Source organism: Callithrix jacchus, chromosome 11 (assembly GCF_049354715.1).
Source record: "Callithrix jacchus isolate 240 chromosome 11, calJac240_pri, whole genome shotgun sequence".
Classification (NCBI taxonomy): Eukaryota; Metazoa; Chordata; class Mammalia; order Primates; family Cebidae; genus Callithrix; species Callithrix jacchus.
In genome coordinates this window covers 47,138,024-47,165,127 of record NC_133512.1, presented here as the reverse complement: position 1 = coordinate 47,165,127, position 27,104 = coordinate 47,138,024, and the positions used below count along the sequence as shown (strand labels likewise).

The 27,104-nt window shown below is 36.3% G+C and overlaps 1 protein-coding gene across 1 annotated transcript in view; it reads right to left on the bottom strand.

Annotated features, from left to right (window-relative positions):
• Positions 1-27,104, bottom strand: part of THSD7A (thrombospondin type 1 domain containing 7A) — a 518,919-nt gene that overhangs the window by 58,723 nt on the left and 433,092 nt on the right. The window contains exons 14-17 of the mRNA XM_009002347.5: positions 14,238-14,416; positions 11,906-11,911; positions 10,106-10,239; positions 1,938-2,091 (exon numbers count right to left, since the gene is read on the bottom strand). Of these exons, the coding sequence (XP_009000595.1) occupies positions 1,938-2,091; positions 10,106-10,239; positions 11,906-11,911; positions 14,238-14,416 (473 nt within the window). The remainder of the gene's footprint in view (positions 1-1,937; positions 2,092-10,105; positions 10,240-11,905; positions 11,912-14,237; positions 14,417-27,104) is intronic.

The following is a 27,104-nucleotide window of genomic DNA, read 5'->3' as shown; positions in this document are numbered from 1 at the left end:
GGAGATCTGTCATACTTCCATCTACCCAGAGATGTCTGCATAACTGATTCTTCCTCTATTCCCCTTTCTCTTTAAACATTCCCCTTATCTTATGTAAAATGTAGGTTTACTAGGCATTAACTAATGTCTCACAGGAATATAACTATTCACTGTAATGCCTATCTGCCTCTCTTCCTACCTGCCTCCCCACATTTAAGTGAATGTATAAACATTAAACCTCCTGAACACCTCTTCTGAAAACCTCACTGCTTCTTCCCGGATAAGTTCTAGAGCTGGTTTATTAAACCTCGATTGATTGGAACTTTTGACTCACTCATTTTGTTTGTCACACACGTTGAGCTGTAACCAGTCTAGCTGTTTCTGAACCTCACTTCTGTCTTCTGTACATCATTTTCTGGAGGTCATTTATCTTCTTCTGCCCAAGAAACCTTTTCATCCACGTGGCAGTGCCAAAGTCTCTCTTAATCTGTTCTGGTTTGGGAGGTGGCTCAATTTCTGAATGGTTCTTTGCTCAATTAAATTCTGTTAAATTTAATTTTTCTAAGGTTTTTCTTTAAAGAAATAAAAAGCCTGGGAAGCACAGTCTGTTCACCTCATTGAATTTTATTCTTACCCAAACATTCCTATTGGCAAACTCCCAGGAACACAAAATATGCTTCACCAACTCTTATATATATAATAGAGCCTCCATCATTCTTCTAAGATGATTATCCTTGGTCATTTAATACAGAAACCTAATGGACAAAGTTCTAGTTTAGTGGTTCCTTTTATTAGAACCCCTATTAATAAGTTTAAGAAGAGGCCTGGGTTCTATATTTCCTACTGTATAAAAATGAAATCTTTTCATATTACCTGACTAAAAATTCTCACTATTATAAACATAGTTAGATATTGTAGTATGCAGCCCAGTGACTTGATGGAACTTCAAATCTGATGCTATGAAATTAGAACAGAAAATCAATTATACACCCTTGTGAAAAGTTGATTCATTACTACAATTTAACTTGCCTTCCAGTCAACTGCCATTTTTGTTTTACTCCTGCTATGTCAGTTTTCTGCCAATCAGTATCTTTAACACTGAAATGGAGTATCAGTTTCTATTTGGAAAATATGCACCATAAAACTCTTCTTTGAAACTGGTTTATATTGTATTTCAATAAAATAATTCCATATTAGTTATTTTTCTCATGCTTTTCATGCTGTTTTTGAAATGTACAGTGTTTCAGAGGTGCCCATGGGTAAGCCAAATGTCCTGCATAAGCAGCCAGTTCTGTTTCAAATGACTCTCTTCCCAGAGTCTCGTGGATGAGCCCCTACTGGCTGTTGAAACATAGAAGCTTCGTGTGATCTGAAACTCTCAGCTGGCTTTCCAGGCCCAAGGAGACATAGAGCCAGTGTGTAAAGAGAGATTCACTGATGCACAGCTTTATTCTTTCTACTTAGCTTCTTACCCAGGATCTCTTGCTTTTTCGTGTTAATACCCCTGCTGCTGTGTTCCCACTGTGTGAGAGATTATTCCTACCATTTAAATAAAAGGTATTGGGCAAAAAGCAAAGGATGACAATAACCTGACACCATTAAAGTACCTTTACTTCATTCATTTCCCCTTTACCTGGAGGGAATCATTATCACCACTGTAGTTTTTAACATGCTGTGTATTTTTAAGGCAAACTGAAGGCCTTCTGTGCTGGGTTAGGATGATGGGCTGAGTAAGGCTTGCAAGCAGTGGAGCTGTTCTCGTGTGAGAGGAAAGATTACAGACTTTAAATAGCACAGTTGTAGAATGAAGTGGCTGAGAAAACACACCTTACTTTGGTAAATATGGCCCAAAAACAAATTTTACATTGAAGTTATTATATTTTATAAATAATGTCTTTAAACTGCAGTGGCAAGGAATTAAATAAACTCTACATTAATAAAAATACTAATCATCTCACCAATACACATCGGGTCCATGGACCCCATTCAGATATCACACAGTCCTCGGGGCATGGTAATTTGCACTCTCTGGAGCCCAGAGGCATCTCTTCTGGGTCACAGAGGTAATCCTCTACATGTTCAGAAGGGCCATCTGCTGTATTCTGCATACATCTAGAAAAGAACATAAACAGATTCTAGGAAATACATATATATTCTAGAATAGAAGAAAACACAACAGTTAGAATAATGACCAACCCACAGGACAGATGGTTCTCCTTAAGACATTGCTATGGGGGTGGGGAGTAGGAAGCTTTGTTATCTAATAAGTAAAATTCTCCAAAATGAATACTTAACAGGATCTTTGCCTCTCCTAATTATCTGTAGTGCTTCTGCATGATTCAAAAATGTATGTTTGCATTCATGAGTCTTTGAATATAAGAGACACTGAAGATATGTAAACTCTGCATGTTAGGTGAGTTTCCTCTGAAAGTAGAAGGTCATTTATACTCATATGAAACAGAAAATATTGAGGAATTCTTCAAAGAACTTCATGGAGAGCTTATAATTGGGCATATAATGCATTTATTCTACCCAAGAAAATGATGGATTCCACAGAGAAGGTAGAATTAGTATTCATTTGTGATGAAAGACCAGGCACACTGAAGTCTCTAAGTGGGCAATTTCTGTAAGTGTTTTTGAAAATAACTAGAGGCATTTATCAATTTGTTTTGCCATCTTAGAAGTAATTTTAGCCTCCTTTCTGCTGTGACTCTTAAAGTGACAAGCAAAAAGACAATTATAGTTGGTATAGAACAGGTTCTCTAAATGTGGGTATTTAGATTTTTCTACCACTTAAAAAAATTGTTAGTTTGTATTCCATTTTATTCTCTTGTAAGTAGTCAGGAAGGCTTCTTTATTCATCTTTTGGAAACTTTATTAATGTGGCTAGTATGAGACTTCACTTTTACCATAGTAAATAATCTCTCTGGACAAATTTTAAGTACTACAGTAGGAGAGAAAACCCTTTATCTTTCATGTATAACTTGGAAAAGGTCAGCTACCTTAATAGATTTAGGAAGAGAACTGCATTTCAGGAGGTGAAAAGGAAGGCTTGACTCTCAAGTTTCTCAAACTAGCGTAAAGTTTTAAAATATCCTTTGAATTATATTGCCAGTGATACCTGGAATCCCAGCTTTTCTCTGCTGTTGGTCATGTCTTAATCGGACTTGTAGCCCGAAAAAATACCCAAAAAATGCTTACCTACCTACGCATTTTTTGTATGCTAGATAAATGTGTAAAAAGAAATCACAAAAATATGCAAATTAGATTTTGATACAGTTTCATTGTTGAAAGAATAAATCAAATTATGAATATTTTTAGGATAATTTTAGTTTTCCAGGAAAAAGTTCTACCTTCAATATCATTTAAAAAATATTCTGTTGACAGCAGGTTAGAGAAAACATGCTGCAGACAGGGCATTTCAGTGCTCAAAGGTTGGATTTGCTCCTAAGAATAGATTACACTGGCGGTAGGTACTGTCACTATATATAAGGATTAACTTGTAGAATTACCTATTGATCCAGAGTTAAGAACAGATATCTAACACTCTATTCAGCAGTTATGTACATAAATAGTTTCAAAGATTTCTCTTGATATGATTTGGATCCGTGTCTCCACCCAAATCTCATGTTGAATTGCAATTCTCAGTGTTGGAGGAGGGGCCTCCAACACTGATATCACTAGATCATGGGGGCTGATGTTCCCCTTGCTGTTCTCATGACAGTGAGTGGGTTATCATGAGATCTGATGGTTTAAAAGTGTGCAGCACTTTCCCCTTTGCTCTTCCTCTCTCTTGCCACCATGTGAAGATGTGCTTGCCTTCCCTTTGCCCTTATGCCATAATTGTAAGTCTCCTGATGCCACCCTAGAAACAGAAGCCCATACAATTCACAGAACCATGAGCTAATTAAACCTCTTTTCTTTATAAATTACCCTGTCTTGGGTAGTTCTTTAATAGCAGTGTGAAAACAAATACAGAAAATTGGTACAAGAGAACTGAAGCATTGCTACAATGATACCTGAAAAGGTGAAAACAGCTATGGAACTGGGTAATGGGCAGAGGTTGGAACAGTTTGGAGGGATCAGAAGACAGGAAGATGAGGGAAATTTGGACCTTCCTGAAGACTTGATGAATGATTGTGACCAAAATGCTGACAGAAATATGGTTGGTAAAATCCAGGCTGAGGTGTTCTCAGATGGAGATGAGGAATTTATTGGGAAGTGGAGTAAAGCTCACTTTTGCTATACTTTAGCGAAGAGATGGGTGGCATTGTGCCTGTACTCTAGAAATCTGTGGAATTTGAACTGGAGAGAGATAATTTAGGGTATTTGGTGGAAGAAATTTCTAAGCAGCAAAGCATTTAAGATGTGACCTGGTTGCTTCTAAAAGCATACACCCATTTGCATAAACAGAGAAATGACTCCAAACTGGAACTTATATTTAAAAGGGAAGCAGAGCATAAAAGTTTAGAAAATTTGCAGCCCAGAATTGTGGTAGAAAAGAAAACCCCATTTTCTGGGAAGGAATTCAAGCCAGATGCAGAAATTTGCATAAGTAAAGACCAAGTGTCACTAACCAAGACAATGGGGAAAATGCCCCCAAGATGTTTCAGACACCTTCATGGCAGCCACTCCCATCACAGGCCCAGAGGCTTAGGAGGGAAAATTGGTTTTGTGGGATAGGCTCATGGCTCCACTGCTCTGTGCAGCGGTAGGCCATGGTGCCCAGCAACCCAGCCTCTCCAGCTCCAGCCCTGGCTAAAAGGAGCCAATGTACAGTTCAGGTTGTTGGTTTAGAGGGTGCAAGTCCCAAGCCTTTGTGGCTTCCACATGGCATTGGGCCTATGGGTGCACAGAAGTCAAGAGTTCAGGCTTGGGAGTCTCCACCTGGATTTTAGAGGATGTATGGAAATGGACTGGATGTCCTAGCAGAAGTCTGCTGCAGGGTGGAGCCTTCAGTACTAGGTCAGTGTAAGGTGGAATTGAGGGGTTGGACACCCTCCATAGATTCCCCACTGGGGCACTGCCTAGTGAAGCTGTGGAAGTAGGGCCACCATCTTCCAGACCTAAGAATGACAGATCCACTGACAGCTTGCACAGTGCACCTGGGAAAGCTATAGATACTAAATGCCAGCCCATGAAAGCAGCCTTGGGGACCCAACCCTGCAGAACCATGGGGGTCGAGCTGCCCAAAGCCTTGGGAACCCACCCCTTGTGTCATTGTGACCTAGATGTGAAACATGGAGTCAATGGAGATAATTTTGGGACTTTAAAATTTAATGACTGACCTGCTGGGTTTTGGACTTGCATCGGGTCTGTAGCCTCTTTGTTTTGGCCATTTGGCATATGGAATGGGAGAATTGTGTCCTGGAAGTAACTAATTTGTTTTTGATTTACAGCTTCATAGGCAGAAGGGACTTGCCTTGTCTCAGATGAGATTTTGGATTTGGACTTTGGAGTTAATGCTAGAATGAGTTAAGGCTTTGGGGGACTGTTGGGAATGCATGGTTGTGTTTTGAAATGTGAGAAGTAGATGAGATTTGGGAGGGGCCAAGGTGGAATGATACAGTTTGGCTCTGTGTCCCCACCCAAATCTCATGTTAAATTGCAATTCCCAATGTTGAGGGAGGGACCTGGTGAGAAGTGACTGGATCATAGGGCAGATTTTCCCCTTGCTGTTTTCATGATAGTGAGTTCTCATGAGATCTGGCTGTTTGCAAAGTGTGTGGCACTTTCCCCTTCACTCTTTTTCCTACTGCCACATGCTTGCTTCTCCTTCACCCTTCTGTCATGATTGTACATTTCTTGAAGGCTCCTAGCCATGTCTTCTGTACTGCCTGTGGAACTGTAAGTCAATTAAACCTCTTTTTTATTTTTTGAGATGGAGTCTAAGGCTGGAGTGCAGTGGCGTGATCTTGGTTCACTGCAACCTTTGCCTCCTGAGTTCAAGTGATCGTTCTGCCTCAGCCTTCTGAGTAGCCGGGACTACAGTCTCATGTCACCATGCCCAGCTAATTTTTGTATTTTTAGTAGAGACAAGGTTTCACCATGTTAGCTAGGATGGTCTCAATCTCTTGACTTTGTGATCCATCCACCTCACTCTCCCAAAGTGCTGGGATTATAGGCATGAGCCACCACTCCTGGCCAAACCTCTTTTCTTTATAAATCACCCAGTCTTAGGTATTTCTGTATAGCACTGTGAGAACAGATTAATACATCTCTCTTTTATTTTTTGTTATACAAGTAATATATTTCTTTTAAGAAATCAGAATAAAAATTTCCATAATTTTATCAGAGATAGCCCACTCATAACAGACTATATTTATTTATTAATAGAATATTACTTCAAATATATATTTTCATTTTACAAGATAGAAGCAAACTTTGCTATCTGTAACATTTTAAAAATCTACAATATATTATGAACATCATGTCATTAGCTATTTTTCTAAGACATATTTTAATGCCTGCATTTGAATTCCATGGCTTAAATGTGCCAATTGCTAGAAAGTCCCTATTGTGAAGGCTACTATCCAGAATCTACAGAGAACTTAAACAAATGTACGAGAAAGAAACAAACAACCCCATCAAAAAGTGGGCAAAGGATATGAACAGACACCTTTGAAAAGAAGACATTTATGCAGCCAACAAACATATGAAAAAATGCTCATCATCACTGGTCATTAGAGAAATGCAAATCAAAACCACATTGAGATACCGTCTCATGCCAGTTAGAATGGCGATCATTAAAAAATCAGGAGATAACAGATCCTGGAAGGATGTGGAGAAATAGGAATGCTTTTACACTATTGGTGGGAGTGTAAATTAGTTCAATCATTGTGGAAGACAGTGTAAACCCAACAATCCCATTACTGGGTATATACACAAAGTATTATAAATCATTCTAGTATAAAGACAAATGCACATGTATGTTTATTGCAGCACTGTTCACAATAGCAAAGACCTGGAACCAACCCAAATGCCCATCAATGACAGACTGGATCAAGAAAATGTGGCACATATACACAATGGAATACTATGCAGTCATAAAAAAGAATGAGTTCATGTCCTTTGCAGGGACATGGATGAAACTGGAAACATCATTCTCAGCAAACTGATACAAGAACAGAAAACCTAATACCACATGCTCTCACTCATAAGTGGGTGTTGAACAATGAGAACACAAGGACACAGGGAGGGGAACATCACACAATGGGACCTGAGGGGTGAGGGGCTAGGCTAGGGCAGGGTGTGGGGGGATTGGGGAGGGATAACATTAGGAGAAATACCTAATGTAGATGATGTGGCCATGGATACAGCAAACCACCATCATGGCGCATGTATACCTATGTAACAAACCTGCACGATCTGCACATGTACCTGAGAACTTAAAGTATAATTTAAAAAAACTCTTAAGAGAAAAAAAAATCCACAAAGAAGTCCTAGGCTGAAAGTTTTCTCATGTGAAATATAAACCACTGAAAACACAGAGACTAAAATTATCTTAAAGCAAACATTGTGGGCTGGGCACGGCCCTGTAATCTCAGCACTTTGGGAGGCCGAGGCGGGTGGATCACGAGGTCAAGAGGTCGAGACCACCCTGGTCAACATGGTGAAACCCCGTCTCTACTAAAAGTACAAAAAATTAGCTGGGCAGGGTGGCGCGTGCTTGTAATCCCAGCTACTCAGGAGGCTGAGGCAGGAGAATTGCCTGAACCCAGGAGGCGGAGGTTATAGTGAGCCGAGATTGCGCCATTGCACTCCAGCCTGGGTATCAAGAGTGAAACTCCATCTCAAAAAAAAAAAAAAAAAAAAAGAAGCAAACATCGTATTTGATATTAAAAAATTAAGTAAAATTACATTTAGTAAATCATCAAATAAAGTTACTGTTGTGGCATTTAGACTATAGGCTTTGTGTTATTTTGTATTAAAAAGTTTTATAATCACCCTAGAATACAAAATAAATATTTGGATCAAGTTTTGAGCACAAAGGAAGGTGCTTTAAATTCCTTTGCTTTCTTCTAATTCTTGGTCTTTCTCCTTTCTAAGGAGCAAGAATTATGCTATGAGGAAACTGACCTGTATTAGAGATACATGGTGTAGAACCAAGTTGCAGGTAAACGGTGGAGTCAGAGGCCCATCACAGATGTGGTAATGTGTTTTTTCTGCGTATATTTAAAAAGCAACAATAACTAGATTTCCCTGCTTTCTATTATCACCATGTACTGGCAATTCTAAAAAAAGTCATGAAAAAAAATCCCTCCCTACTAAGGCAAACCACTTCTACCACCACTCCTTGATAGGCCATAGCAACCTTAAAGAGGAAAAGTGTAATTGAATAAATTTAAACCTGCTTTTTTATAGACCCATCTATCCTGAATGTCACCCAGCACTTGTATTGAAGCAGGACATTTTGACCTTCATTAGCAGAGGATAATGTACGGGAGGCGTACTTAATCAGTAACAAAGAGGAACATCATTATATGATTAGAGATCGCAATCAATACTGACCTCTTTTCTCTATTTGCATTGAAGTTGTTTACTGAAAAAATAAATTGATCTGAAAGTTACTTTGCTTAGAATCTGTTTGGAAATGATGAGAATATCTATTTCCAAAGCAAAAAAAAAAAAAAAAAAAAAAAAAAAAAAAAGTAACATGTCCACAGATAGTTGAAGGGAAGGCTGAAAAAAAACAATCCAGTAGTTCTTTTACTGTACTTTTTTTTTCTTTTTTACTAACTAAACAACCAACCTGACCAAATTCTTAATGTAAGATTATTTAATTTTTCTGTGTCTCTACTCATTACCTCCCTCCTCCTTCCCTATTCCCAGTCCACCTATATTAAGATCCTGAGAGAAATAAATTGAGAGTTCAGATGTGCTTTTGAAAAAAGAAATATAAAACTTTTTATTAGAAACAAAGTTATACATAGGTGTATATGCAAAAGTTTTATATGGTGAAACAAATAGTAACTTGTTTCGCTTTCTAACTGAAGTATATTTAAAATCGTCAATCTAAAATGCATGAAAGTTTACATTACGGGTAAGAAGGAACTTCTTCATAACATGGGTTGTCGAGTGCTGGATGTTTTCACATTTGTCTTTCTGGGTGTCACCGAGAAGGGTTAAAAGAAACCAGTGTTTTTTAAAAGAGTGACAGGAGACTTGGGTTTGAATGCCAGTGCTGCCACTTTACTAGATGGGTGTTCTTGGTATATCATTTAGTACTTGGGAATATAATCTATAATACGGAGGTGATGAAATCTCATGCACTTGTTTCACCAAGTTCTAGAGCCCTTAAGCGTCACATGATAGATACTGTATGGAAAATGTAGTATCAATCTTGTGTGAGGCAGTAGGGAAATCCTATGACTATGATGGGGTCTGTGTTTTAAGAAATTTATAAAGTTTTATGAAGGGGACAGACATGAAAATGTGTCTTTTCAACACAGTAAGGGGTATATGGGGTGTTACAGAACAACCCTGTCCAATGGAACTTTCTGCTGTGACAAAAATACTGTATCTGTGCTGTCCAACAGATAGCTGCCATCCACAGGTGCCTATGGAGCACTGAAGTATGGCTAGCATGACTGGGGAGAGGCATTTTAAAATTAATTTAATCTAAATGTGTTTTAAATTGAGCTAGTGTGGCTAGTGGCTATCCTATTGAACATTGCAGCTACGGAAGAACAAGTGACAGGCAGGAACCAGCTGGAGGTTTCAGAGAAAGTTCTCTGGATAAGAGGAGAATATTTAGTTAGCCAATTTGATACAAAAGAGCAACAGTTTAAAACAGATTATTTACAAAATGACCTTGGAAATATACTTGGCCTTTAAGCGAAAAAGTTATTGGGGTTGAAAATCTGCATTAGATCAGATTGAATGTGCTGTTCCTTCTCTTTAAGGGTATTTGAAGTGAAGATTTCTAAATCAGAAGGCCAGAATGTAATAAACTGCTGCGTGAAGCAGATCCTCTTAGTTTTCCATGAGCACAGATTCCCTAAAAGCAAAACCACAGACTCTTTTATCCAGAATCCTGGGGAGGATTGAACAGTCATTTTGGCATGTGTGTAATTGGGAGATGGTTTTGTGTCTTGCTTCTCTGTGTAGTTAGGCTTTGCCTTACCTCACTTTTCGGGTTTGCACACCCTCTCCACAGTTCTCCCGCATATTCACAAAGGTCACCTTGCAGATGCTCCAGGGCTCTGTGACCCACAGGTACTGGTTGCAGTCACTGTGGCATGGAACAACCTCATACACCTGAAACACACATAGTTCTCAGCAATCTCAGGGAATCTGATAAGAGTGATGGGAGGACTTCCACACCATAACAACAATCATTTCACAGTTAAGCTACTTTCATTCCCCTCCTTTATTGCTTATTATTCTAATGTAGCAATAGAGAGAATGCAAGAGTTCTAGCAGTAGAGGACAGGGCTAAACATGTTGTACTCTGTTGCTCTGCTATGACATTGCAAGTCTTAAATCTGATCCACTAGATTAGATGTTACATATTTTCCTGTACTGACCCTTAACACACTGTATCGTAATTTTCTGGACGGTCCATCTCATTTACGCTTTCAGGTGTCTTCAAGACTAGCCCTGGGTGCTCACATGTTAGGCACTCAACAGGGAATTACTGAATGAATGAATGAAAGATGACTTGATGAACTAAATAAGTAGACAAACATAGCTTTTTTCCAAATAAATATGTCGGCCTGTTTTCCAGATAAATATATATAATGATGAGAATTTACATTTTTTTTGGTATCATATGAGAAACTAAATTAAAAAGATAATATGAAATAAAGCCATCTTAACACTAATCCTCAATCATTTAAGGCTTAGGAACAGTCTGGTCTACAACCCTAAACAGCAAGGGCCACACGAAACAAAGCAAATTGTCTCTGTTCCAGTGTCCGTAAAGGCTTTTAGTCCCACATTTGGGGTGGTGTGCTTGGTTTCAGGGTTTTTAGTACAATGAACCAACTATATTCTTTTTTCAATGAGAAGAATGACTAAATAAAGGAAATAAATGGCACTCAATCAAGAGCAACCAAGCTGACTCAACCATTAAATCATTTGAAAGTATTTTTCTAATCTATGACATTCCAACTCTGTTTCTTATTTTACACACACACATACACACACTCACACACCCAAAGAGAAAGACAGAGACAGAGAGAAAGAGAGAGAAACTACAGCATAAAAATGTTTTATGAAATGAATTCTAGAAAAGATAGATTTAAATAGCCCTTTGGAGCCATTATTTTGTCCCAATTTTAGTGAACTAAAAACCCAAGTAAAATGAACAACGTGGACTTGTTTTAAATAGGAATAATAAATGCACTGGTGGAGTCAAATTCTGCAATGATTGCCATAAGTTGATTACATTCACACTTAGGTGCTGTATTAAAATAGAACTAAATAGCACAGGATAAAACACTACCCTACAACACATGATGAAGGGAAAACCCAAAGGGGAAAACGCAGTTCTTCCTAATCCTTTGATGGCTTTTATTTAATCTCCTGTATTGAAGTGAATACCAGCCTCTTCAGAACAATCTCCAACCCACCCATTTTCAGTGTACTTGCACCGGTTCCTTCTCCCTCTGAAAAGCTCAAGACCATTAATAATGGCTGTCACTGCCTGTCAAGGTTAGTGGAATGAAACTTGTTCTCCCCAACTCTTGTTCACCTCAGTTTTTGATATTACAATGAAGGATATGAAAATGAAGGAATACAGGTAACTATTCTAGAAAATAAAAAGAAAACAGGTACAGAAAAAAAATCTTTAATGGAAAATGTGGTATTTCCTCCCTGTAGAACATACAAGACAAGGCAAGAAGAGAAATGCATTCTCAGAAATCAGATTTTTTTTAATAGAAGCATTCTATCAAGAACCATGAGGTTTAAGAGTTCTTACCTGTGCCTGCAGTGACGTTCAACAGGAATGATGAAACGGGAGAGAAACAAAACAGGTGAAAATGTCAGTTTGTTATGAGAAGAACTCTTGGTAAATTTCAAGTATTATTACTTATATGTAAAACCTACTTTTTTGGTCAAATATTAGAACATTTTTCTTAAGTATTAGGAGATAATATGTAACTACTTATTGTTGATAAGTAAGATGCACAAATTAGTATTGTGAATAGCACAATAGAAAATTAGATGGGTGGGATGAAGAAATCTTAGAAAACGGGGTTGACCTCACAATACATAGCATGGGGAATTGATATATGACACAAATAACTTGTGATCCAACATGTCAGTGGATTATTGTCTATCAATATATTTATAGAATGATCTACCCGTTGATTTACCTTCATCAATTCATATGTTTTGTAGAAAATGAAGATTTGAGGACTTCCTTCCTCAGCTAGAAAAATAGAAGCTCAGAGACCATTTTCAAGCCAACGGGCTTCTGATTATTTTACTGAGAAATGTATAATTGTAGTAAACATCTATGTGACTTATAATTTTCAACATCAACACAAAACTATACATCTTCTTTATTTTCCCTAAGTATCTTACTAATTCACAAATTCACAGAACTTTCTATTTTTTGTAAAACATTTATGCTCAAATGTTCAAAAATTTTCAGTTTTAGATTTCATTTTGTTAATGCCTCAATAAGCCTTCAGTAAACCAATACTAAGTCACAACACCAATATCAAGCTGCATCAGAATATACCAGTGTTGGAGAGTGACAGAGAAATGGCTAGGAATAAACCCTAGGAATAGCAAAGACAACTTGGCCTAAGGTCTTGAACCTTTGGAAACTTACTCTTAAGGAAAATCTGAGGAAACACAGCTGATTTTAATTGCATATCTGACTGGGTATACACATACAGGCTAAAGTAAAGTAGCTATGAGTATGTGTAGAATTTCTCTTCATTAGAATTGTGAATCATACATAATTTATTAAAATTTAAATTTGCTACTGAATATTCAAGGTTTCAAAATTTGTAGAGAAATATGCTTTCGTATTGTGAACATTTTAGTTCAGTTATTCTGTTTTACAGTTATATAATCAGAGTTGTGGAACTGATTTTTCTTCTTTGGAAATTTCCGTAGCATCTTGGAAATGCAAAATGCTCTGTGACAGGGAGGCTAACCTACCAGTAGATGGCAGCATGGGAGTGTATTATTTACCCTCCTTTGCACCTAAAGTCAGCAACATCAGTTGGGGAACGATCAAGACTCTTTAGAATACTTTTTATGGAATTTAATTCATCATGATCTTCACCTTAATTTACTTAATGCTAAAGTTATTTCTGTTTTCTCGACGATGTACTTTTATTATGAACAAAGTTATGTTAATCTGGGAAGGAAAGTATGTGTATACCCATGAACAGTGTGTTTCGAGATTAAAATTAGTCTATGTATGTATGTATGAAACAATTCTACGTATTTAAGGACTTGATTCATTTGAGTGTGATTTAAATTCAAATACACGCCTTAACACCCACACATAATGTATGAAATTATTCTTTGTTAATTCATATGTAGGCAAACATGGTCATAACTGTCTGTTTTTGTTACATTTCATTTAAATTAGTCACACTTCCTCCATTAGGCTTTTTACTATTCATCTCTAATAGAACAGAAAAACAACTAGTAACAGCAGGTCAGAAAGAACGCATCATTCAGTGTTGCAAATGAAACTGAAAATGGTCAATGACTAAATTGACAACATACAGTGACTTTGAAGCCATCTTTGTATTTTTTTCTCAATTTGTTTTATAGCAAACACATTTAAACAAACAGTATATATTTTTCCTAATTTTAGACCCAAATCCATATTATTTCTTTGATCTTAATTTAAATAGTTAGTAATTGAGATGTCTTTTCTGACAGTCTGGGGAAACTTTAAGAATAAGATAATCTTGGCCTACGTGTTAAGATACAATTTTATGACAGATTAAATATCTTGACATTATTTCAAAGATAGGTGTCATTGTTCTCTCCACTGAATTATATACATACTCATATACTTGCAGGGTATAGAATCTCTAGAGAATACAGAGATTATGCCTAATTTGGGATTTTAATAACATAGATGCATTTACTAAGGCATTCTAATGGTAAAAATGGATCAGATTTCTTATTCAACAGCTATTATTTACTCTTCTATTTGGTAAAAATGGGTCAGATTTCTTATTCAATAGCTATTATTTACTCTGATTTTGGAGAAAAAAAAAATCAGATCATTGTGAATCTAAACAATACCTTCAACTCTGAATGACAGAAAATACCTGGTTGACATGGTCCAGTTTGGGGCAAGGCCTTCCTCCATTATACGGTTTTTCACGCAGCCATTTAGAGCGAACTTTCACACCACTCCCACAGGACTTGCTGCAGCGTGACCAGTTGGACCACTCACTAAGCTTGCAGTCCGAGGGGCAGGGGATGATACAGGCCTCTTCAATGTAACCTGAGTGGAGGCAAATGAGACAACAATCATCTCCTCCACTTGTCACTCTCCCACTACCACCCACTATTCTAGCTCATTTAAAAGGTCCAAGGCTGACTTGACAGCAGCATGCAAATGCAGAGGTGTCTCCGTTGTTAGGGACTCAAATTAAATTCTGCAGGAAAATGACACATACATACAGCGACTCTGTTAAAATAACAGCTGAGTAGCTGCCACGTGATCTGCTTAGGATCCATGCTCACCATATTTCAACATTTCTGACTTTCTGACAGCTCACATTTAATTGACAATAACCTGTCTGCTGCCATATCATTCTCATGCTGACAGAATGATACATTAAAAAATTATAACAGTTTTCTGTAGAACCCTATCTGTTAATGTCACACGAGTACAGGGCTCTGAGTCCATGCAACCTTCTTTCTTAAGAAAAAATCCCAGTCCCTTTCACTCAATACCCAAAAGGAACCATTTAACTTAGCAGCTTGTGTTTCTCCTTTGAAAATCAATTCTGAAGAAAAATGAAGGATGTTAAGTAATGTCTCATATTTTACCATGCTGTCACTTTCAAGGCACCTTCATATCTTATATCCATTCGATTCTCTTGAAAATCTTATATATGAATTGTGCAAGTCTTGATATTCTAGCAGCCAGTTAAGAAAACAAATGCAGAGTGATGACTGACTGAGTCTAAGGTTACACAGTAAGAGATGGGGAAAGCTTCCTGAGGTCTAATCCAGTAGTCATTCTGTCAGATCACCCAGCCAATTCAGTTAATAGTGCACAGATTTGTTTTGGGAAATGGGAGCATTTTCTTTGAAGTTCTTAACTATGAACTTGCCATTTCATAGTATCAATTAAAGAGTATTATTCTCAAGGCAAATGTGAAAACAGCAAAATTTCTCTGGTCAAGAATGAAATATATGGTTGTCCTCTATGTTACTCTTTACTCTGAATGTGGAGAGAGGGTGTTCTTGGTACAAGAAAACACTGTGCCTTCCCATTTTATCTCAACAGCAGAGATTCAATTTTGACAATGATTATAATGTCAACAATTGATACTAGGCTACTCCAGGTATATTTTAAAGAATTTATGGAGATATAATTCATATGCCATTAAAATAACCTCATGTTTTGGTTTTCAGTATGTTTGCTAAGTTGTGCAACCATCATCACCATCTAATTTTAGAACATGTGTTTTACCCTAAAAATAAACCCTATGGTTACCAGCAGTCACCTCCTATTTTCCCCTTCCTCATCCTCTGCCAATGATGAATCTACTTTCTGTAGCTATGAATTTGCCTAAGCTAGACATTCTGTATAACTAAAATAAAATATTATGTGATCCTATTTCTTTTCTTTTTTGTTTTAGAGTTGGTGTCTCACTCTGTCTCCAGGCTGGAGGGCAGCGGTGTCATCATAGCTCACTGTAGCCTTGATCTCCTGTACTCAAGAGATCCTTCTACCTCATTTACGTAGCTGGGCTGGGACAAAGGGTGCACACCAAGCTATTTTTTATATTTTTTATAGAGATGAGGTCTTACCGTGTTGCTCAGGTTAGTCTAGAACTTCTAGCCTCAAGTGATCATTGGCCTCCCAAAGTACTGGGATTACAGGTGTGAATCACCATGCCTGGCTGCCTTCTTTCACTCAGTACAATGTTTTCAAGATTCATTTATGTTATAGCATGTATCATTACTTCAGTCCTTCCTATGATCGAATAATATTCCACTGTATGGACATTTCACATTCTGTTTATCCACTCATCTGTTAATGGACATTTGAGTTGTTTACAGTTTTTGTCTATCACGATTAATGGTGCTATGAACATCTGTTTACAAGCTTCTGTGTGGGCATACATTTTCAGTTTCCTTTAATATATATATTATGTATATTTCAATTCCCTTTAATACATATGAAATTGCTCAGTCATATGGTAGCTCCTACTTAACTTTTTCAGGAGTGTCAAACTGGTTTCCAAAATGACTGCACCACTTTATATCCTACCAGATACGTATGCATGTCCCAATTTCTACAAATTCTTGTTACACTTGTTACTGTCTCTTTTTAAAATTTTAGTGTTCGTTGAAGAACAAAAGTTTTAAATGTAAATGAAGTCCAGTTTATCTTTTTCCTTGGTTTTTAAGGCTTTGGTATTATATCTAGGAATCCACTTGCTAAGCCAAGTTTATCTAGGTTTACAGTTGTGTTTTCTCATGAGAATTTTATAGTTTTAGCACTATAACACTTAGGTAAATATTTCATTTTGAATTAATTTTTGTTTATGATAAAAGGTAGGGGCCCAATTTCATTCTTTTACAAGCGGTTATTGAGTTAAAATGTTCTCAGTTGTTGAGAAAATGATTCTTTTCTAACTGAATTGTTTTGGCACCCTTGTTGAAAATCAGTTGACCATAATGTAAGGATTTATTTTTGATCGGTGAATTCTATTCCATTTATCTCTATGTCTAGTCTCATGATAGTACCACATGGTCTTCATGACTGTAACTCTGTAGCAAGTATTGAAATCCGGAAGTGTGAGTCTTCCTACTTTGCTTTTCCTTTTAAAGATAGGTTTGGCTATTTGGAGTCAAATTCCTATATGCATGTTAGAATTAGATTGTCAATTTCTGCAAAAAAAAAAATGCAGCTAGGATTTTGATAGGGATTATGTCAAATTTGTTGTTTAACTTGGGAGTAGTGCCAGCTTAATTCAGACACACCCAATTTACTTCCACTTTTATAGATCTTTAGTTTTTTTCAATGATGTTTTACAGTTTTCAGTGTATAGGTCTCAAACATATTTTGTTATATTTATTTCTTTTGTTGTAGGAAAATTTTAAAAAGAACCAACAAACATAAATTTTTTTTCTTTTTCCTTTTTTTATCTTTTTTGAGACAGGGTCTCACTCTGTCACCAGGATGGAATGCAGTGGTGCTATCTCGGCTCACTGCGATCTCTGCCTCCTGGGTTCAAGCAATTCTCCTGCCTCAGCCTCCCGAGTAGCTGGGACTACAGGCGTGTACCTCTACACCTGGCTAATTTTTTGTATTTTTAGTAGAGACAGGGTTTCACCATGTTGGCCACGCTGGTCTGAAACTCCTGACCTTGTGATCCACCTGCCTCAGCCTTGTGATCCTCAGCCTCCCAAAATGCTGGGATTACAGGCTTGAGCCTCTGTGCCTGGCCAATTTCTTTAATTTAGAAAAATCAGACCACCTTTAAACCAAAATGGCAAATTTAATCCATATGATTGTGCTCAAACTGTCCTGTATTGAAATAGTGATAAAATACTATTTAATTTACTATACAGTATTTACTAGCCTTGCTTAATCATAAATTATCTGAGACACATGTTAAAAGCATAAGCTTCCACCACTCTCAAGTTATTGATGATACAAACCATTGCACTTACTCAGGTTTCACAAGTTTTACTTTTACTCATTTGTGTATGTGACTGTATTGGACTTAAGTTAGGAAATGTTACTGTAAGATACAGGCAGAACCAAAACAATGGAAGATAAATAGATTTTTGGCATATCTTTTTATGTAGTATCTTCTATACAGTTTTTTAAAGTTCGTATTGTAGTCTTCATACACAAAAGTGCATTTTTCTATAGATGTAAATTTCATTGAACACACCCATGAAATCAATAGTCCAGAATCCTCCTCTGTGTTCCCTTTCAGCCACTACCCATTCTTACAAGAGCAACAACTGTCATGACTACTCACAGTGTAGAATAGTTTTACTTTTTAAAAATTTCATGTAAATGGAATCATATAGTGTATATCCATTTGTGTTAGCCTTTTCACTCTACATTGTGATGTGCATTTCATCTGTAGAGGTGCATATTGCTGAAGACTGCTTATTTTAGTTGATGTGTAGCATTCTATTGTGTGAACATACTATGGCTTATTCATTCTGTTGTTGGTGAGCATTTAGGTAGTTTTCAATATGGGGGCATTATTAACTTTGCTGCTATGAATATTCTAGAATGTGTCTTTGATGGACATTTGTACGCCTTTCTGTTTTACGTACTCCTAGAAGAGAAATGGATTGATTAGATGGTATGTACAATGGATGGTATCATCCATTGTAAATATAGTATAAATTTTAAAAAATGGGATCACAAATTTGGCATGAAGATTAGGATGCAATGAAAAGTTTTGAAAGTGGGGATGTATCCCAAATAATCTTCTGGAGAGCAGATGTGGCAGAGTCGGGATTTTGTTTGTTGTGAGACATAGAAGAGAGAAAAAAGATGGCAGTGCTAAGTTTCTAATGTACTGCTGATACTCAAGATGACTTTTGGAGTATTGATAATGATCTGAGGAAAGTCCAAGAAAAAACGAAAGGAATATTTCATAGAGTGTTACTGAAATTTTAAAATAGATTACAGTGATCTACTTAAATCTTACATTTTGACTTTAGTTATGCTTTGAGGTAGAGAAATAAGCTCCCTTCATGAAGTTGACATATAATTCAAATTCTTCCCTTTTTCCTATAGCTATGAGATGCCTAAAAAATAAAGGGCCAGTAATAATTTGTTTTCTTTAAAAAAAGTAATAGTTTTTCCAAATTAATGGCATTATGAACAAATTATTGAATAATATTTGTATGACTACAGTGAACTAAAAACCATCCGAATTATTTCCAAATATCATCAATAGCTTTGGCAAAAGAGGACTAGTATTTCAAAGATAATAAATTACTGAAATTTTTAAGAAGAACTGCATTCTCCCACATTGATAAACTACAAAATATCTCTCAAAAGTAAACCTCTCACCTTTCTTTAGCTCAGTAATTATAACTGAAAATAGAATCACACGGTAGTCTTTCATGTCACTACCTCACAGAGTAACAGATAAATGGAATTTTTTTTGTTTTTGAAATATTATGGCTTTAGTAAGATTTAACATGTACGACTTTGGACTGATTCATATTGTGTTATTAAGGAAGGAGATATAAAACTTTTATGTCTGATTTTCCAATAGCATATTCCAGAAAACATCTCTCAAATAAAATTCAACCTATTAAACTGTTAAAAGATACAAATTAGGAACTGAGATAAAGATGAAACTGCAAAAGCATATATTGCCTACTGTCTCAATTTTATTTTCCAGTGTCTGACAACATTCAATAATTGCCTGTCATGTTTATCTAGCACCATTAAAATCCTTAATGGTACTACTGAACTGCTAGATAAGCATTCCCCTGCCTTCTCTGCTCAGATCATTTTTTAGGGCAATTAACACCAAACAATCATGGGGGATGGAAAGTTAGAGAAACATTTGGAGTGTTTTAAGCCTAAATAAACTGCTGGCATCTTGTAGCAATGTATAGTTTCTGAGGATGCTGAAATGAAAGAAATGACTTCACAATTAGGATATTAAAACTTTCGGCAGTTCAACACAGAATTTGACACTCGGAAAAATTAAACTCTGGACTTCCGATTATATTTTTGACTGCTGCTTTCTGACTGCTGCTTTCAGGCTGAAATAAATACAAAACATCAGCAGGCTTACAGTGGCAACTGGAGGACATATTGCCTTTGAGATATACACAATCACTCATTCATTTGAATTATGAATGTGGAGATAAAGTAGATTTCAACAACCTTCACAATTACTAAATTGTGCTGTTGAAAGGAGCACTGTTGATGGATCAAAGAATTCATTTTGAAAGCACATGAAAAATACTGGGTGGTTCTGATTTACAGCTATGTGAATGAATAACTGGCATTCTCTCTGAAACATCTGGATTAATTTCAAAAGCAACCTCAAAACTCTCTCCTACTTAAATGTGTATTATGTGCACTTGACTGCAACTGGGAATGAGAAAATGTAGCTAGACTTTTATCTATTGTGGTCCTCATAGGCTGTAAAAATTTGAAAAAAAATCACTTTGCAAAAACTTTCCAAATGGGCAATATTCTTGAGCAATTATATATTAAAAACTGGTGATCTGATACCTGAGGCAACCAAATTGCTATGTAAATATCCAAACACCTATATTCCAGTGTTCTACCCATCATATATTTGATGGATGAAAAGTTATAAATCAATATTAGGCAATTAATTATCATAGTGAAGTACCCAGGCAAATGTATAGAAGTATAATAAAATATTATTTTAATTTTAATCATGTTTATTAATTTTATATACATTTGAAGGCATAGGTGTTCATACCTGCTAAGTATTTATAAATTTTCTCAGAAAATTTCAACAACAGTATGAATGGCTGTGAGGTTTTGTTATTGTTGTTATTTTAATACTGGGAGTTTACTCAATGACCATGCTTTTTCAGATTCATTTAGTTATGTCTATGTACAATTTCATTACCAAGGCCATTTCTTATCGCAAACTCAAAAGGCTACACTTTTATAATAAGAAATTTGGCTGGCCCTTGTCCCTCATTCCTGGAAGGCAGGTCTCTCAGCCCTGAAATTTTACTAGGGATAGAATTATCTATGTTATTCATGGTAGACTCTTTAGACCACTTAAGATTTTACGCTCTAGGGATATCTCAAAAAGGGCTGGTCACACCAGAGAGACCAATCATGTGATTAGAGAGTTGGAGCTTTGAGCTACATGTTATCTGATACACCTCTAAGAAGGAAGAGATTCATCAGTCATGCTGTGTAATGAAATCCGAATAAAAACTCTGGATACCAAAGCTCAGGTGAGTTTTCTGTTTGGAAACACACATCAGTGTGCTAAGAAAAAGATGCCTCCTGACTCCCTAAGATGAATGCTTAATGTTTTAGATGCTCCCACAGACCTCAGCTACCTGTCTTTTTGAGCTGGTTCTGATTTGTATCCTTTTGCTATTATAAAACTGCAGTGGTAAATATAGTGCCTTTCCAAGTTCTGTCTGCCTTACCAAGTGGCAAATATAGTGCCTTTCCACGTACTGAATTACTGAGCCTGGGGCAGTACTGGGAACTCAGAAATTTGTAGCCAGCTTGTGAGAAGTAAGGTTAGCTTGGGGACTCGCAAACTTGCAGCTAACATGTGAAGTGAGAGTGGTCTTGCGGAGTACTGGGCCTTTAACCTCTGAAGCTTGGCCTGGCGCCAGGTAGTTAGTGTCAGAATTATACCATACTTTCAAATTGATATTTTATTAAAAAAAGAAAATAAACTTATATATGTAAGAACCTGTATCTATATTTTACTTATTCAACCATAATAACAAACCTTGGGAATAATTACATATATGAAGGCATTGACTTTCTCCTTATATTCAACACTTATAATTTTAACATGATGTTGAAAATCAGAAGCAGACTAAGCCCTATTGCCTTACTTTAGTAACAGGGCTTTGTCAAGAATACAAACATATGTAATAGAGTGTTCAGACTGTGAAGATAAAGTAATGAAAAATGTATTAATTCTGAAGCTTATTAGAATGATTTATTTTTAACCTGTTTCAGTGTAATGCACTATTCTTTCAATCAATGGAAATCTAATATTGCCATGAAAGTATTTGCAAAGGACGACCTTTAAACACTAGTTTATTGGATTCTAATAAGTATTAAACATAATTTTAACCAAAAGCATTCTGTGGTAAATTGAAAAACTGCTGCATTAAACTAGGTTATACAGGTCTCTTTACCCTGGACTTTCTCTTTTGGGTCATACAAACTGTGACTGTCTAAGAGAATGACTCAGATACTGTATTCCCATAATTACTGACTTTTTCACATAGCATCTCACTGGACCAGAGAAATAGATCATCTAGACAGATTATAATTGAAATGCTTTAAAATTGAAATCATGCTTTGAGCCATTTAGAATTTAAAATTTTTAAAGTAGGTTTTTTAAAATGTCCATTTCCAGATATAGAAGAAAATACAAAACCAAGTAACCAAACAAAAATGCCAAACACTTAAGAAAGTTTCTTCTTTCCACATTATTTTACATTTTACAGGTTAAAGGTCAAACATGGATAAGCTGGCAACAAATTAGTTTCATCAAAGGGAAGGGAAAGTGTTATTTGAATTAACTTCCTGTTTTTTTAAATATCTATTTAAAAGATCAAATGTGAGTTAATTTTGTTTTATATCCAGATTACCTAAAATTTCCTACACTGACAGAAATTGCTGGTAAAGGCAAAATTCTAATTTTTCTTCTTTGGTTGTTGCAAATAATGAATTGTTCTTGGCAGTTAAGTTTATTTTAAGCAATGGAACACTTTATTCCAAAAAAAAAAAAAAAAAAAAAAAAGAAAGGAAAGCTGAATAAGGACACAGGATCTATTGGAGGCTGTGTTTGACAGCCTGGCCTGAGGGGCTCCGGGAAACCCAGTTTGAAAACCATGATATAAAGTAGGCAATGACTTGAGGTGTTGGGACATGAATACACAGAACTATCTGATAATGGCACATGCTCTTCCATCACACGTGACAGGAATGGCAGATGCAGGAAAATCTGCAGCTAGTCTCTTCCTCATCTGTGCTCTACCTCCACTGTGCTCCCTGAGGGAGCTTGTGTGAGCTTAGTGCTGATCTCCACACCTTATTTAAATTCAACCCTAGGCAACTGCTTTCTATTTGTGCCCAAGTATCCTTAGATGCTCTTTCCTTCTTTCCTTGGCTCTTCAAACTTGCAACTGGTTACCTCAGGAAAAGTTTGTCCCTCATCCACTACCTGTCTTTTACATTTGAAAGGAGAAACATATTCCAATTGTGAATGGTAACTGCAAAAGCAGCACTAGCTCTACCTATGCTATCAAATGAGACACTGAAATTCTGAAATGAATTAGACATTAAATAAATTCTACCAAGTGGTAAAACTCTTTGGAAAAATTAGGGCTCAATTGTGGGTTGTTTACAAGACTATTTATTGCTCTTTCTGGCTGGTTTATTTAAACATGTTCTTCCCATAATACGAGTATCTACTATGATAAGGAACAATTTCTCATCCAATTTTGTTTCTAATTAACTTCTAATAGTGAACCTATATAATCTTTGGTAGAATCCTATTCAAAAAGTAATACACTTCAGTTACTTTATGGTTGAGTGGTCAGGTGGGTTATTCTCTACCCATATTCATGATTATTTTTATTAGTTTTATCTTGAGTTCCATATTACAACTTAAAAACACAAACTCTTAAACTAAAATCTATTTGTAAATTGGGTATTGTAGTTTTCAAAATTAATCCAGGACGTATTCCTTTTCCAAGTTTTTTCCCGCTTTGGAATCACCTGTGTCAGAACTGTGAGAGGCTGGTGGAATAAGCAGTAGACTACTTAGGCTATTAGGCAATAATGTTAAATGTTGCCACACAATGATATAGTATTCCACACACATATTTATAATATAAAGATATTCTATTAAAAGATTTTTCCTTACTTGTGATATTTGTAGAGCCTTCTTTTTATTTTAATAATTAGTGCTACAGTGCTAACTGGTGTGAAGCAAATTTTTAAAGAGTGCCTTTGGGTGCTAGCAAAGCACACTTTGAGTCCTACTGATGCTTGTAAAAAAGCAACTGCTTACACTATTCATTAATGTCCAGAAAGTCCTCTGTAATATCATTCACAAGCATGCTAGGCAAAGACAGAAAACATGGGAGACTCAATACAAATCACTCTATTTAAAAATTAATGTTAAAGAGACACTGATTTTATATTAATAAGGCATTAGACAAACTATTCTGAAGTATTTAATTGTCAGTACAATTAGAAGATAAATGAACCTAATTAAAGTGACCTACAAAAATGTATTTCAGCTTTCTGAATGCCAGTATGATGTCCAGATGGCAGTATCAAGGCCTGGTAATTTTAGAGCTGTTAGAACACAATTCTTAGCCCTCAAATATAATGTATTTTGTTTGACAATGGGGCAGTAAATAAACCTAGAACTCTCTCTTATTTCTCTATATGAACTGAAAAAGGCTTTTTTCTTCCTCAATTTTAATATTTTGGCTGATATAATATGTTCCTGTAATTTTCCTAATTTTTTTCTTTAAATACAAAAAGTCTTATAGTAAAATAAAACTATTGAGCTATAAAATATGGAATTGTTTTGCTCAATAAAATTCAATTAGTATGGAATTCCTTCAGCAAAAATATGACTATTTTCAAAGAAGAAATCTGAATTGGGCTTTGATTTTTTAATAGTTTCAGCACCAATTTTCCATTAAGCCTTAATACTCAATGTATTACATAGGGTAACAAAACTTGATAAAGAAACAATGTAAGTATATTAGAATGTTTTATAAGTAAACCTTATTTTATTGGACTTTGTTTTGCTTTGCAGATCTTGCATTTTTACAAATTGAAGGTTGTGACAACCTTGCATCAACAAGTCTACAGATGCCATTTTTCCAACAGCATGCGTTTACTTTGTGTCTCTGTGTCACATTTTGGTAATTCTTACAATATTTCAAACTTTTCCATTATTATTGTATCTGTTATGGTGATCTCTAATCAGTGATTTTTGATGTTACTATTATAATTGTTTGAGGGTGCCAAGTTGTGAATGCAAAGAAAAACTTCTTGAAGGAATTCAAAGTGCTATTCCAGTGAAAGCACAAATGATAAGAAAGTGTAAGAGTGTTATTGCTGATATGCAGAAAGTTTTAGTGGTCTAGATAGAAGATCAGACTAATCAGAACATTCCCTCAAGCCAAAGCCTAAATGAGCAAGATGCTATCTTCAGCCCCGTGCAGGCTGAGCAAGGTAAGGAAGCTGCATAAGAAATGTTGAAAGCTAGCAGAGGCAGTTTGGATTTAAGGAAAGAAGCTGTCTGTAGCATAAAGTACAAAGTGAAGCATCAGGTACTGATATAGAAGCTGTAGAAAGTTATCAAGAATACCTAGTTAAGATAATAGATTAAGATGACAACACTAAGCAACAGATTTTTCAACATAGATGAAACAGCATTCTGTTGGAAGAAGACAACATCTAGGACTTTCATAGCCAGAGAGGAAAAGTCAATGGCTGGCTTAAAAGCTTCAAGGTACAGGTGGACTCCCTTGTTAGGGGTTAATGCAGCTAGTGACTTAGAGTTGAAGCCAATGCTCATTTACTATTCTGAAAATGCTAGCGCCTTTAAGAATCAAGCTAAATCTACTTTGCTTGTGCTCAATAAAGAAACAACAAAGCCTGGATGATAGCGCATCTGTTTATAGTATGATTTACTGAATATTTTAAGCCCACTGTTGAGACCTACTGCTCAGGTAAAAAGATTCCTTTCAAAATATTAGTGCTCAATGATGATGCATGTAGTCATCTAGGAGCTCTGATGGAGAAATACAAGGAGATGAATGTTGTTTTCACGCCTGCTAACACAGTATCTATGCTGCAGCCCATGAGCCAAAGAGTAATTTTGACTTACAAGTCTTTAAGAAATACATTTTGTAAGACTATAGCTGCCATAGTTATGCCTCCAATGGATCCAGACAAAATATACTGAACATCTCTGGAAAGGATTCATCAACCTAGATGCCATTAAGAACATTCATGATTCATGGAAGGAGGTCATAATATCTACTTTAACAGGAGTTTGAATGAAGTCATTTCTCATGGTTGACTAGGAGGGGGTTCAAGACTTCAGTGGAGAAAGTAATTGCAGATGTCGTGGAAACAGCAAAAGAACTAGCATTAGAGGAGTCTGAAGATGTGACTAGATTCACACAATTTCATGATAAAATGTGAACAGATGAGGAATTACTTCTCATGGATGAGCAAAGAAAGTGACTTCTTAAGATGGAATCTGCTCTGGGTAAAGATGCTGTGACAATTGCTGAAATGACAACAAAGGATTTAGAATATTACATAAATGTAGTTGATAAAGCAGTAGCAGAGTTTGAGAGGATATACTTCAATTTTGAAAGAAGTTTCATGGTGGGTAAAATGCTATCAAACAGCATTTCATGCAACGGAGAACTCCTTCATGAATGGAAGAGTCAATGGATGCAGCAAAATTCATTACTGTCTTATTTTAAGAAATGGCCAGCTGGGCGCAGTGGCTCATGCCTGTAATCCCAGCACTTTGGGAGGCTGAGGTGGGCAGATCATGAGGTCAAGAGATCGAGACCATGCTGGCCAGCATGGGGAAACCCAGTCTCTACTAAAAAATACAAAAAAATTAGCTGGGCGTGGTGGCACACACCTGTAGTCCCAGCTACTCGGAAGGCTGAGGCAGAAGAACTGCTTGAACCCGGGAGGTGGAGATTGCAGTGAGCTGAGATTGTGCCACTGCACTCCAGCCTGGCGCCTGGCAACAGAGCAAGACTCTGTCTCAAAAAAAAAAAAGGCCACAGTTACCTCAAAATATAGAAACCACTACCAGATTAGTCAGCAGCCACTGGCATCAAAGCAAGACCCTCCATCAGCAAAAACAGAACTTTTATATGTACTGGGAAACAAAAATATTTGTGTGACTTGCTTTGTTGTGATATTTGCCTTATTGCAGTGGTCTGCAACAGCCTGAGGTATGCCTGTATGCTTATGCAACCCTTCATCACAAGAGAAAGAAATAATCCTCAATTTTTTTTCTATAATGAAGTCCCTGTAGTGAAGCTCAGCACTTTCCTCAAGGTAATCATTAAAGTGCCAATATAGTTTCCAAAGAATGTTCTATTGACCCTTGCTTTGAAAATTGTACTTTAATAAATTTTTACCTTTTGAAGCTGCATCTTTATAAATATCAAAGTTTCCAAATTCTCTCTTCCCCATAACT